Source organism: Apaloderma vittatum, unplaced genomic scaffold (genome assembly GCF_000703405.1).
Source record: "Apaloderma vittatum isolate BGI_N311 unplaced genomic scaffold, ASM70340v1 scaffold5037, whole genome shotgun sequence".
Taxonomy (NCBI): Eukaryota; Metazoa; Chordata; class Aves; order Trogoniformes; family Trogonidae; genus Apaloderma; species Apaloderma vittatum.
In genome coordinates this window covers 7378-21314 of record NW_009727705.1, presented here as the reverse complement: position 1 = coordinate 21314, position 13937 = coordinate 7378, and the positions used below count along the sequence as shown (strand labels likewise).

The following is a 13937-nucleotide window of genomic DNA, read 5'->3' as shown; positions in this document are numbered from 1 at the left end:
TCGCCCCCCCCCCGCCACAACAACCTCTCCGGGGTGGCGCCACGGCAGGCCGCGAGCCCTCAGCGAGCTGCACGCCGCTCCTGGCTCCGAGGCAGGAATTCTCTTTTTAAGGCTTTTATCACCTCACGGTTTCTTCTGATGGTCTGTCAGTGTAATTCAGGAGAGTCTGTCAATAACTTCCAGTCCAGGAGCCTTCTGGGGGTTGTTCATAGGGGACCCCCCCCCACCTCAGTGAGAGAAACCTCCTCCTCTGCCGGGCTGGCCCAAAGGACACAAAGCTACATAAATGGGGTTTATTGTACCGCTTCACTTTCACTCCTGCTGTTACCCACGGTGCTGGGGAGGGTGGGGGACACCAGTGTGCTGGGGGGAAGGTGCTGGACAGAAGGTGACGGAGCGAGCGGTGACGCGTGCGGGGCTGAGCCGTCCTAACAAATCCTCAGAGCTTCTATTTTAAACCCTTCGCCAGAGAAACCCACACCTAAACAGGCGAGCTGTGCCATCACAACGCCGGCACTCCTTTTCCAGCTCCGTCTGTGGGGAAACAGTCAACTTCGGGGAGTTTTTTATTGATGAGGGGGACAATGACAGCAACCGTGTGTGTTGGCTAACCTCGCAACACTCGGGGTGTATCCGAAGTCGTTATTTCCATACGCAATGGAATATCACCAAGAACGTGTCTAGAGAAAAAGAGCAGGGAAAAAAAGCTGCCGTGAGGGCAGGGTGCTGCTGTCACCATTTGCACGCCAGGACTTTTATCTCCCCGTGCTGAGACAGAGCAGTTTGGCCTTGGGACGCCACAAGAGCTTACGTGCAGGACTCCCTAAACGCGCGGCTCCCTGGAGAGGAACACGAGGATGCCCACAGGAACGAGCTGGCCGCGGCGCACGTTTGTGTAATCCTATCCCTTATAGACCAAAGAGAGGAGTTAATCATTTTCCAGGCAACGCTTCAAATTGGATCGCTAGGGAGAGCGGCGAGGATTCCAAAAGAAATGTTCCTGCCGGCCACCGATGTGTTCCCAGTGACGTACGAGATGCGCGCACACACACACACGTGCACACACGAAAGCCGGCGGCCGGGCTGGAGAAAAGCTCAGCTCGCGTGCAAAGGTGCACTTCCAGCAAATTACATCTCAAGGGGCTCATTAATTTCCAGGACAAATAACGGCTCCCACTGCTCTTCCACGTGCGCTCCCAGCGCAGGGGCTGGCTGCAGGGCATGTGTACAGCCCAGCTCCAGCCCTTGAAAACTCCGAGGGGCCACGCTCTGTTTCCATAACACTTTTTACATGCTTACTTTTATGGGTCTCTTGATGACAATCTAAATCCTGCCTGTTCTTCAATAAACCATTAATCTTCTAGATAGAGTTCAGGGAAGTTGCTGCGTCGCAATAAAGCGCATGTTTCCAGAGCCCGGAGGGAACAAGAAGGGGAAAAAAAATTAAAAAAAAAGAAGTGGGAAGGAGTGACACTGGCTTTTTGAAAGACAACTTCCTGGCTTGGAGGGGTTGGGGGCACACAGGGCTATCTCCCCAAATCCCACCTACCCCTCCCCAAACCCTGATGCCTCTTTGCCTGTAACATTTGTGAGAGGAAGAAGGTCCATCCCTCCAAAATCAGCCTGAGAAAGGGGCTGCTCAGCCCTTGATGGCCCAGGAGCCTTTTTTAAGCGTGGCTGTGCTTTGGTGAGCAGATTCCCGCTGGGGAAGGTCAGTGCCCATCCCTGCTCCCACGAGACCTGGCTTGGAGGGCAGTGGGGAAGGGGCTCCACCGGTTCTCCACCAGCCCGCGATTTTGGTAGCTGATTTGCATCACTCAGTTTATGGGCTTGCTGCACAAAACGCCTCCTCTTTGTCTCCAAACAGTTGCCTTTTGGCGTGCTCAGGGTACCAGTGTCCCAAAAGCCATCGGCATCCCCGTGCCAAGCCTGGCGAGTCCTGTCCTGGGTTTGCATTTGAACCGGTGACCCGGAGCAGAAGTAACAAATTCCGTGGCCCTGCTTTATAACGGGAAAGAAATAACACGAGGCCTCGCGTTTCCAGGACCCTATAAAATTGATGTTAACCATATGTCGGAGTGTGAATCGGTAGAGCTGTTAGGAAAGCATGTACTGCGCTGCTCGAAAGCGATGGCAGCACTGACCATTAGAAAGAGCCAAGGAAGAGGAAAAAAAATCACGTTCAACCTGACTTGAGTGCCCTAAGCTACGTCCTTTATTCAGAAAAGAAAATGAAGATAAGGAGAGACCTAGGAAAACAATTTCCCTGGGCTACAGTCCTGTGGAAAAATGGTAGCGAGGGCGAAACATGCATACAGAGAGAAATCCATTTATCGGATTCTCCCAGTTCAAACTGGCACAGCTCTCACCAGAAAAATTAAAGGAAATTCCCTTTCTGTCTAGACACCATGAATACAAGGACTCAGAGTCTAGTACTTTTCCTCTCAATCTCTGGGTCTGCAGTCCTTCCCTGGCACACATATATCTCAAAATATTCCTACAGGGGACACTTTTAACCCCAAAGCTCTGCCTATTCCATCCGAGTGTTACGTTCTCCACGCGAATATCATGTGCTCGTCATTCCTAGTGGGAGTCCTTCACAGGACAAGCTCAAGGTTGCGGAAGTGAAGCTGCGGGATAAAAATCCTTTTCGCTGACAAAAAGGATGCCGCGGTATTGCGTGTGTCCTCCGTGAGTTTTACCATGCACAACCGGAGTACGGAAACGTGCAACCCGGCACCGCATCCCCCCCTGCCTCCCCGTGGTTTCTTAGGTAACGCTCGCCCTTCCAACCACAGTCAGCAGCATCCTGCGGTACGAAACCCTGCGAGCGGTCGTGCACAGCCCCAGGCTTTCCGCTGTGCTGCGTGTGGAAAGCCACAGCTGGAGAAACGTCACATCTGGAGAAATGTCCCCAGGGTGCTCGGGCTTCCAGCAGTGCCAGCACCGCTCCCTGCTCCTACAAGGGTCATGAGTGTCCCCCACTCTGCAGCACATGGGCAAGCAATTACTGGCGCTCGATACCAAGAGGATCAGCAATAGCCACTGGGTCTGAAGCATCAGTAAGGAAAATGCTGAGATTTTGCTCACGAAGGTCTTGAAAGAGGCACCACTGGGGCTTGGCTGTGTAACATCCCGGGGCAGCCTGGCTGCTGCTGCAAAGCTCCACACCTACGACTAAAAACCAGCAGTTGCAACGTGCTTTTCTCCTCCTCTTTTCTCTCTTATGGGAAACCTTGCCGGATCAGGGCATCGTGTTCTGAAGGGAGAGGACAGGAATATAAATCCACGGTTTACATTTCCTCCCAAAGAGAGGGGAAGCTCAGGCTTTTGTGTATCCTCTAGGACTGAATTCAACATCTCTTGCAAACACTCTCTGCGCGTCCCACATGCTCCTGCCGGCGCTGTTCAGCTGACATTGTCACAGCCAGGATGAGCCACAGCTGGACCAGGGAGGGCTGGGGACAGAAGAGCCACCGATGGCAGCAGTTCCCTTTGGTTGCCAGTGGCTACTCCAGTATATAATAGCATTAAGGGGGGATGAGGGGAAGTTTGGTGTTCCTAGGTGGGAAAACACTCTCTATTTGTACCGTACCTTTCATCTGAGAATGGCAAACACTTCACATCTATCCAGAACACATCGTATTCTCACACAAAAGAATATTAGTAGCAGGATCTGATAATCATATGAAGCACAGGACAGATAAAGAAATCACCCCGGCAGGGAGATGTAACGCCCCATTCAATCGCCTTCAGCATCCTGCTTCTGCTCCCTTCTTTGGGTGGCACGAGCCTCGGTCTAACCCGGTCCAACACAAACTGGAACCCTATCCGAACAAAACCAAAATTCAGCTTTGAAAAACCCCGGTACTCGTTGCTTTTGCGTTATTTTCATCTTCTTCTCCAGCCAAGCTGGATGCAGCAGTGTCGGCACACCAAGAGGGTGGCTCCTCTCGCAGCCGTTCTGGGCTGCGTGCGGCAGGGGCTGCAGAGGCGTGTGGAAACGGGCAAGAACACAAAAGCAAATCAACCTTAAAAAACGATTTCATAAACTTTTCACGCCTCTCAGACGCCAGCCTCGTCTTTTAAATTTAAAACTCTGGACTCAGGGAGAAATCACCTCCCCACTACCCGCGAGCAGGAGAGCGTGGTCCAGCTTTGGCTGCCCTCAAGACAGCACTGCATTCTCTTGCACATCCCATTCAGTTTTACAGCTAAAATATATTTTTCCTTTCTTTCTTTTCCTCCTGATGCCATCAGAATACTAATTCAGAGAAAGACAAATGCTCTAGGACGAAGACATACACATACCAGACTATCTCAGGTGCTTTCCGGAGCCCCACGGGCCAAGGATTGCTCCATCCCGGCCCACACAAAGGTGGCCACGTTGCCATACTCACTAGCCCCCTTCAGTGTCAACAGACCCCAAAGCACGCAGCGGTTCCTTCACAGCAGCTCGGTTTAATGGCAGAAACCACTGGAATAAGCCACCTTTCTGATCCGTAATGCAGAGCTGTGATTTTACATTTTGTCTTGCCGTCCCTTCCGTCAGACGTCTCTCGATTCGCGGCAGCGGGTGATGGAAACACTGAACCACCGAGACAGGGGAAACGTGGAAGATGCAACGTTACTGACCCGCTATTCCAGGACACCGGGGGCGTCCCGGGAGATTATATCGCTGGAGGGCAACACAGGCTGGCTCACGGGTAGCTTTAGGTCCCCAGAAGCTTGTGAACAGCCCCAGAATTATTTTCCAGGAAGCGAGCGAAGAGCAGAGCGCAGGGGAACAGGCTCTGAGCAGATACAGCTTCAGGGCAACACGATTTTCTTGAAACAACCTCAAATCACCTCAGGGGAGATGGTCTCAGCCAGTGCTTGTGACCTCGTAGGTGCTGCCATGGCATGAAGGACATCTGGGAGTGCAAAATTGCCTCTAAACGCTTCCCACCCTGCACTGGGAGCCAGAATCCCACAACCTCCCCTGCCCCTCGTGCTGGAAACGCTGAGCGGAGCACCAGGAACTTGCCCCGAAAAACCCAGCGAGGCAGGAGCTCCCAGCTCAGCCCTGCAGAGCTGTCAAACCCAAGGAAACATTCCAAAAAAAGAGGCCTAAGAAAAGGGATCCTGCAGAAATTTGGCCCGGTGGCGTTACTGGAAATCTATTTGACGTAGTGAACCAAGATGGAAACTTTTCCAGGAAACGTGTTTCTTTATTTAAATAAAAATTAGTGCCAGTAGAAACAATTAAACTTAAATACGTGAGACAATTATATACAACTCAATGTTAGGAATTATATACATCAGGGTTTGGGGTTTTTTTTGTACAAATACATTTATACCAAAACGTACAAGGACGAAGGAGAAAGCAGTGGAAAATGTGACAACTCGCGCATGTCAGTCTCATTTGGAAAGTTTCAGGATTCAAGTGATTCCAGGCAAAACGCCAAAACTTAATTTGGCTCCTTTCAAAAAAAAAAAAAAAAAAGCGGCCCCTTTTTGGAGAAACCTACCCCCAAAAAAAAAACCACAAAAAAAGTCTGACCCGAAGTTCACCGAACCCAACAGGGGAAAAAAATAAAAAAAAAACAACCCACAACTCCCATTGCCTTCGGGCTGGTCGGAGCACAAGGGAGCCTTTGTTCCGCTGCGGCGTCTTCACCCGCCGAGCCCAGTCCTCCTCCGCTGCTCCACGTTCCCGTTTTTTTTCCCCGAGTTGCCTCTGCAGCCCCAACGCCGGCAGATAAATAAATCATCTCGTAGTGCAGGAAGCGCGCGGAGGCTTTTTTTTTTTTTTCCTTTTCCCTTTGCAAACGTTTTCTCGCTGCGCAACGCTTTTAGATTCCGGCTCTTCAGCCCTCATGCTCCAGAACTAATGCAAACGTTGTAATAAGTTATTATAAAATAATAAGGTACGATTGAAACGTTCCTTCTTCTGGCTTAAACTCGTTCTTCTAACAGTGCAATGATTTAGTAACTAATTCCATAAGCATTTGAAAAGAATCACAGTACTATTAAATTAGGGGCGGGGAAAGCTTGTGGGGGTTTTTAAAACTAAGGCTTTGATAGGAATGCATGTGTCACATGCGGGGCGATACAAAATAAAATAATAAAATTAATGCAACGTTTACCTACGCTGGCTTAAATAGAGCAGGAAGCCTAGGTGCTTTACCGATGGCAAGGGGTGCAGCTGTACTGACCTCAAACGGAGGATTTGAGTCCGACAAAGGAGCACAAAATCTTGCGCACGTCCCCCCCAAGTCAGGGCTCGGCTGACGACTTGAGCAGGGCCAGGATTTCACCTTTGCTACGTTAAATTCTCTTTGGAATTCCACCTATTTTTCGAGGGGGCGTAACAGAGCAGCACTTGTTCAAGCCTGTCCACGTCTTACAAAGATCTTTTAAGGTCTTCTTTAACTTGCAGATCTTTGCCTTTAGTGGTCAGATGTACCTATCTTTAAAAAAAAAAAAACACCACAGAGAAAAAAAACCCAAACAACCCCTTTTCTTGGTAGTAACTCAGTCAATGGCTGGATTGCAGCAGACGTTGGTGAACCTGACCCGGCCAGCAGAGGTACGACTAAAGCAAAGACAGATACAGTGGCAAGGATCGGAAACTGGGCTTCACAAACCTCCTAGAAAGTCAGTGCACCTTTTTTTTTTTTTCTTTCTTTCATTATTTCTGTGCCTAAAGCCAGTCTCTAGGGACGCTGCAATCTCCCTTCGACAACAGCATCCACACATTTTCAGCTTCTGAGGCCTCATTAGAGCAAACCTGCTGTTGGCTGTGGTTTGTTGTAAGAAAAACACAGGAAAAGGGCTTCTAGTTTATCAGGTTTGTGTGAGCCCATCGTTTCCAGCAACCAGGCGTTAGGACACCTTCCCTAAACACTTCCCAGGCACTCGCAGAATTCTGAAATATGCAGAAACAGGCCAGCAGTAGTTACCTCGTTAGAAAACATATATATATATATTCTCCTTGTTCTTAGCTCTTATGATAAGAATTAATAATGACGAAATTAAAATCAAGCATCCCAATTACGTGCAAGTCACACTTTGGAGTCGGGTACCACTGCTCGCTCATCCTGCAAGCTCTCGGGAACAGCTCAGTGGGCCCAGGGGGCACAAATACCTGTAGAGAGTTTGTCGGAGAGCAGGGAAGTAGAACCACAAGTCCTCTGCGGGAGCCCTGCGAGTGCTAGGAGTTCTTGTGGATGTTCTCCGCCGAGCCCTCGCTGCTCTCGTTGAGGAGAGTTTCGGATGCTTCGCCCAGCTCGGCGTCCAGCACCTCCTCCTGGATGGTGAAGTGAATGTCCGGGGAGGAGGATTCGGAGCTCACGCTGCTGCCTTCCATGGAGCAGATGGCACAGGAGAGGGAGGGCACCATGCTCTCCTGCAGCATGTTCAGCATCACGGGGATCTGCACAGACCGCAGCCCCGACACCGTCGGCAGCGGCTTCACGGCTTCCCCCCATTCTCTCTCCTCGTCTTTGTAGAGCAGCAGCAGGTTGGACTTCTTCTCTTTCCGCTTGGATTTCATGTAGCCCAGCATGATCCCTACGAGGAAGATCCCGTAGAAAGACATGACGATCAGGATGTAAAGATACTCGTTGCCGTTGCTCTTCTCCGCGCTGCGGGACTCAGCATCCAGCATGGCTTGGGTCACGTTCGCGTGGTCCATCTTGGGCATGGAAAGCGGGGTTCACCACAGCTAAAGCCTGGAGGGGAACACGCATGCAGATATAAGATGTAAAAGAAACATCTGAAAACAAGCAAACAAGTAAAAAAAAGATACACCCCCCACCACCGATTCCTTGCCACTTGTGATTTGCAAGCCTGCAGACACCCGCACCTGGCGGAGGCTGGCAGCCCGTCACACCCCTGCATCAGTGCTGTGAGTGAGCGAGCCGCTATTCAGATACAGGAAAACATGAAAAGGAGGGAAAATGTGTCAGATTAAATCATGTTGAGTTCTACCCTGGACCACAAATCCCCCAATCCACACGATTAAAGAAAGAAAACGAGACAGAAATAACTCTGCCAGGCACAGTTTTGTGCTACGAGACCACATCTGCACAGGGGAGAAAAAAAGCAAGAACTATTATTTTACTTGACAATGCGGGAAAAATAAATTGAAAAGCAACTTACGCTGGTATGCAAATAATTCCTCCTTTCGCAAAGCTCAAGAGACCTTTCCTCCACCAAATGCCGGGTGTTCTGAAAACTTTCCTCCGCTGCAGTTGGAATAAATAGCTCTCAAGAAATGTTTCATCACGTGTTTTAGAGGCACAGTTTATAATAGTTTTGTGTTGGAGTCAACAGATGAACTTGAAGGATTGCAGTTCAACCCACTGAACTCTTAACAGCTGTGAAAAGAAAAAGAGTTGGGAATTCAGATTTTACTCTTTCCTAACCAGTTCAGCACCGGCTCTTGCAGCCTGCGGCTCCGTCCCCTTCGTCGCTGTCGCAGTTGCTAAATCTGAGCCGGCAGGAAACCCTGCGGACCATTACCCTGTGTTTGCCACAAAATACAGAAAAATACACACGTGAATCTCATTGTGAGACACACTCGAGTTAGTTACGTGCTTATTAGACAGATTTTTTTTTTTACCCTGAAGAGAGGCTGAGCAGGATGCATCCCAGGATGAGGATAGGGGCTGGGTCGCCGAGTTCCCAGTCGTCGGCTCAGCGGTACCGGAGGCCGCGAGACCCCTTTTTCCCCGACGTGAGCGACAGCCCAGGCCATGGGAAGAAGGAGGCCCAGCTTGCACCTTGGGGATTTCACTTCCTCGTCCTCTCCATCCCCGTTTTTTGCAGACAATTAGTCAGGCCCGGCGTGCGAATGTCACTCCCTCCTGCAAAGCTTCAAGGATGTTTACGGAACGGGAGGCTCCGCTTCCAGAAAGCGGCCGACCGGTGCCAGAGTTTCCCCAACGGTAGAGCTGGGGTTTTTTTTTACCCCTGGCAGTCGCTGGCGGGTTCTTCACGTGCTTTTCCCAGCTCTGAGCTAAAAGGCAGAGAGGACGAACTTCTCCTCACGTGTAGGAAGAGGGAAGAGAGGAGTTAAGCAGCTTTAGATGAAGCAAAGAATGCAGGAGAAATCAGGCTTGTAACTGAGACTGGAACCAGCGTTTTCCATCATTTTCACAAAGAAAGAAAAAAAACCAACACATTAACCTGATACCCTCCTTTGGCCCTTGAAAGAAAGAATCCACCCTTTAGGATGTTGGTTTTATCTCCTGGCGCATTCCCATGCGATAGCTCAGGACCTGCTGCTGTTGGACTAACGTCTACTGGGATTCCATCTGACAAGATGTGTCCGCAGCACTGGCTTCCCAAGTCCGATTCCTTCGTCTTCCCGAGGAATGACGGAGCAGGCAGCGCGAGCCAGTAGGCTCAAGCATAACCTGGAGCAAGCCTTCAGGTTTTCTATCTCACTTTGGGGAATTTGTATTCCACGCCTTTCTCAGCTCCGTGTGACACTTGCCATTCAGCTCCAGAAATTTGGAATTTGAAAAATTAAAGACAACGATGTCAGGTTTTACCGACACCCTTTTATGCAGGACTTGCACGGGACGTGCTGGGTCAATGAAAACAGGCTCAGTACAAGGAGAAAAATCCTTCTCTGTGCCCATGAAATCCCTTCTCGGAGCTCCAAAGCCTCACACTCTTCCCATAGGTGCCAAGTTACCAGGAGGAACTGCAGGAGACTGGTCAGGCCCATCCATAGATTCATCCAAAGTTCAACCCAAAGATGACTGAACTGCGTAATCATGCGCGGTTGGTGCCAAAACCCCGTCGCGACTCTGCTTACTTTGGCTAGCTGACGACAACTCTTCTCCATCTGTTAGCCCACGACTCTGAAAAACAGTTTCATTTTAAAAAGGTCTGGAAGGAATCCCTGAGCCTTCTCCAGGCACAAAGAGGAGGGATGGGAAGACACTGGGGAGCAACCACCTGAAAAACATATGCCACTCTTAACTGCAGCCACGAGCCAGCTTTCTCAAGCTGCACCCTGTAAAAACTGTATTTTTGCCTAAAAGCAGGGCTGAGAAAATTGAGAATTGGAGGCTTCTAGTTGTCCGTTTCAAAATTTGTTGCAAATTTTTGGGTAAAACCATTGAGCCTGGCAAAAATACTGGCTTAATTTGAAGCAATTTATTTTCTGGAGTTAAGGTTTTTCTTTTCTGAGGTTTCTTTCTTCCTTCTATATTATTTCCACCCGCCCCCCTGGAAAAACTCCATAGAAGTTCCCCTGAAATTTCCCTTTCAGCCACTGCCTGTCACACGTTCTTCTCCACCTCCTTTGCATCAATCCCAAGGCAGGCTACAACATTTAAGAATCATCCTCACGCTTCCACCTTCCATGCTCCCAGTTTGGAAAATGCTCAGACTAATAAAGCAGAGCAAGGGCCAGGCCCTCCAACAACGAGCAGGTCACAACTTCGCAGCTGATGCCAGGGTGTTGGTTTTTATTCTCAAGGTCCTTGCCTCCTAGAGAGCCTTTTGTGGCCACCAAAAGATGCAAAAGTTGAGGCTTGAGGCACCCCGTGGGGCAGGAATTCTTCACAACGTGGCTGAAGGGTGAGCAGAATGTGAAGCCTTTCTCCAAAAAAAAACCAAACCGTGAGGACAGTCAGAAAACAGAATAAAGACAGAATCCAACACAAAACATCTCTAGAGGCTCCAAGGACTCTCTACAGGCTGCCATGGAAAATACACGCCCAAGGCTTCCTCATGGGCATCGCCCACGGGCTGACGCAGCGTTTATTTTTCCAGTTCATGAGACTAAAACTAAAGACAAGACAAGGGTCAGCTCCTCCGGCAAGCTGAGCCCGTTTGATGAGCTAAAAGTTTGTCCGCACACGGCTCGAGGTTCTGCCTCGTCTTCCATCGCTCCCCCTTATTTTTCACGCCGCAGAAACGGGTGACGCTTTCTTACACTTCCCACGAGCGATTTCTAGAAGAAAGGGGCAATTTTCTCAGCGTTGCCCCCCAACACACCGTGTTCCCAGCTGGATACCAAACGGAAGGAACGCTCTGCCCGGTCATTAACTGGGAGAAGCTCAGTAAAACCCTGCAGCTCCGCCTCGTTCCTGGTGAAAACACACAAATCTAAAGGCAGAAGATGTGTGCGCCAGCCTTCTCTCCAGCTTCAAGGTTTAGTTTGCTTTAACTCAGATTTTATTTAACCTTCGTTATTTAAACTTCAAGTTTTTCCGGCATTCCCTACAGCCAGAGCAGCAAAAAAGCTTCGGGCATTAATCAACAGTAGCAAATATGGGGTTCAGAAACACCCCGCGGCCGAGCTCACCTTCTGCCCCAGCGCTCTTGACTCCAGCAGGAGATTTCCCAAAAGCCACGGCTGCAGTATTGCAACTTCCCAACTGCAAATCGCTTTCCAACGCTGATAGGTGACAAGTGACAGAAATCCTCCGTGATATCTGTAATAACAGCTTACGCTACATTTAGCATTTACTGCAAGGCACATGTCGTGGGAGTCCTGGAGTTTCGGGATGGGCGCTTCCTTCCAACCTCGAAACTGAATGTCCGAAAGCGTTGAGTGTCTGGAAACAAATCAAGTGGAAACAGGTTGCTCCCGCGATAGCACTAACAAGAAATTACATCTGAAAAATAAAGATTTGTCAGTAGTTGATATGAGAATCTGAGCCCAAAGACATCACTCCCTCAATTCTCTTCCCTGTAGCCGAGACACGCCACAAAGTTATTTTACCAGTAAATATTTCTGTACGGTAAAACATTGCCTTACCTTTTCCCTTTGATGTGGCACCGACGATGGGAAAACGCTTTTTCATTTGGACAAGTCCTGCCTCAGACACATGTCTGGAATCCCAGAAACGTGCCCATGGAACCCAGCAGGGTTTTGGTGAGTGTGAAAAACAGAACTAGAATAGAGAGTGTTGGAAAGCGATTGAAAAAAAAAGGGAGGAAGCTCATCATGACATTCACCACGAAAGCAGTTCTACCCCTTTAGGAGCTCACAATAAAGAAACAGCAAATCTTCCACCCTCCCGAGGAGAAAAAACACAGGCAGGGTTTGCCCTCCTGCCCCAGAAATAAGGGGAGAGCAGACAGGGAAGGGGCAGGTTGTGCTCTCACAGCGGCGCCCATCCAGCCCAGCTGAAGGGAAAGCACTTGCAAGGGCGGAGGGGAACAAGCCACGTCTCCCCTCGCTGTTATGTTCCTTCCCAGTCCTGGAAAATTGGCTGGCAAAGCTCAGGAGCAGCCTCGTGCCATTTCGCGGCCACAGAGCATCCCCGGTCACTGCGACCTGGGAGGGATTTTGCGCTTTGGCACAGACACCCGGTGCTGGACCCTCTCTCCCTCGGATGGTCGAGGCCCCCGGGGGCTCTCAGCATCGCGCGCGTCCCCAACGCTCGCCGCGAGCTTCTGCTGCGAAACCTCCCCATTTACCGCAGCGAGCGTCACGCTCCGTCCGTTTCTGCTCTCGACCCTGTTGATCTGCATCTTCCCAGGACCGCAAACGCAGTTCAGATTTCATCACTGCCTTTTTCTCCCCTCCCTTCAAGCGACTAGGGCAGCACTTCGCTTTGATTTATTACATCTTGGCCTCAGTTGACTGGACTCACTTTCAGAGCACGAAACACTGGGAACAGCTATTTGTATCCTTATTCCCAAAGCCCGCTTCGGAAAACACGGCGCGAGGCACAGATCAGCAACCTGGGATGTAAAAAGCATCGACTGGGTGAATTTTGGGCGCGTGGCAAAGAGGACACAAAGGATCCAAAGGGGCACATCACGCCGAGAAGGGGCGTGACATCATCCCTTCTGTGTTTCCTTAAAGCAAAGACAACCCTGGGTTTGAGGGAATTGTGCTTTGAGAACATGGTGGAAAACACTCTCCTCTCTGGGCTGCTCATAACAGGGGAATAATCACCCCAAAGCCAACATTACGTGTCTTTTTGCTTCTCACCCGAGGGTGGGATTTCACTGGGATCGGGGAAGCTGCAGGAAGCCGGGAATTCTGCGCAGACGCGGCGGATCCTGCGCTCTCCCCATCAAGCTCTGGAAACGCGGCGTGTTTGGGAAAGATTAAAAACCCCATATCGCTGCTCCAGATGGAAAATACACAAAAAAATAAATAAACACATCTAGAATGAATTAATACTCATTATACTCCTTCGAGCCACGTAACTAAAGGGAGCGGGTGTAGCCTCATTCACAAAAATCTCATTTATCAAATCCCGCAGCCACGAGCAGGCAACGCAAACTGGAAGACGCTGCACGGAAAGCTGGAACTCGCGTCGTTCTCACGTTTCGGGGCTCACCTGCCCCCGAGTCAAAGCTCCCTCCACCTTCCCCATCCGTGACTCTCGTCCTGCTCCTTCGATTTGTCCCACGTTATCCTGTTTTCACCACCAACGCCCTTCGCAAACCAGGTTGCCCAAGCAGCTCCTTCAAGCCCTTCTAGGATCCTTCTGCTCGCCTGGAGGGAGACAGGAAAGAGATTTTAAGAAGAGTCTAAATAACACTAAGGAAAAGAAAAAGCCTCTTCCTTCCTTCCTTCTCCAAACTCTCTTGGCGGCATCTCCCTGGGCCTGCAGCTCAGTCCTTTGTCTTTTTTTTTTCTTTTCCCCATTTATTTATTTATTTTAATATAGTTGCTCATTCTTGGAACAGATGGGTGCATCTGTTCTGGAAGGTTCCCTGCCCAAGGCCTCCTTGCCTGGTACATCTTACTTGGATTGGAGCCCAGACCCTAGATAACGTTCACCCGAATTCATTTGTTTGTAAATAGCAGATTTACATGGAAAAGTGGACGCAGAATTAATTGCTGCGCGTATAATAATCTCAGCATTAAGATTAGCTAGCAGCATAAGCAAAAAAAAAGAAAAATAAACAAAATTTAAAAAAATCCCGCAGTTATCTGAGATGAGGAAATTCTGACGATTAAGCTC

At 49.7% G+C, this 13937-nt stretch overlaps 1 protein-coding gene across 1 annotated transcript; it reads right to left on the bottom strand.

Moving 5' to 3' along the window:
• Positions 1-7195: 7195 nt before the first annotated feature.
• Positions 7196-7687, bottom strand: KCNE4 (potassium voltage-gated channel, Isk-related family, member 4). Its single transcript, XM_009873761.1, has one exon. The coding sequence runs from the start codon at positions 7685-7687 to the stop codon at positions 7196-7198; it is 492 nt and encodes a 163-aa protein (XP_009872063.1).
• Positions 7688-13937: the final 6250 nt, after the last annotated feature.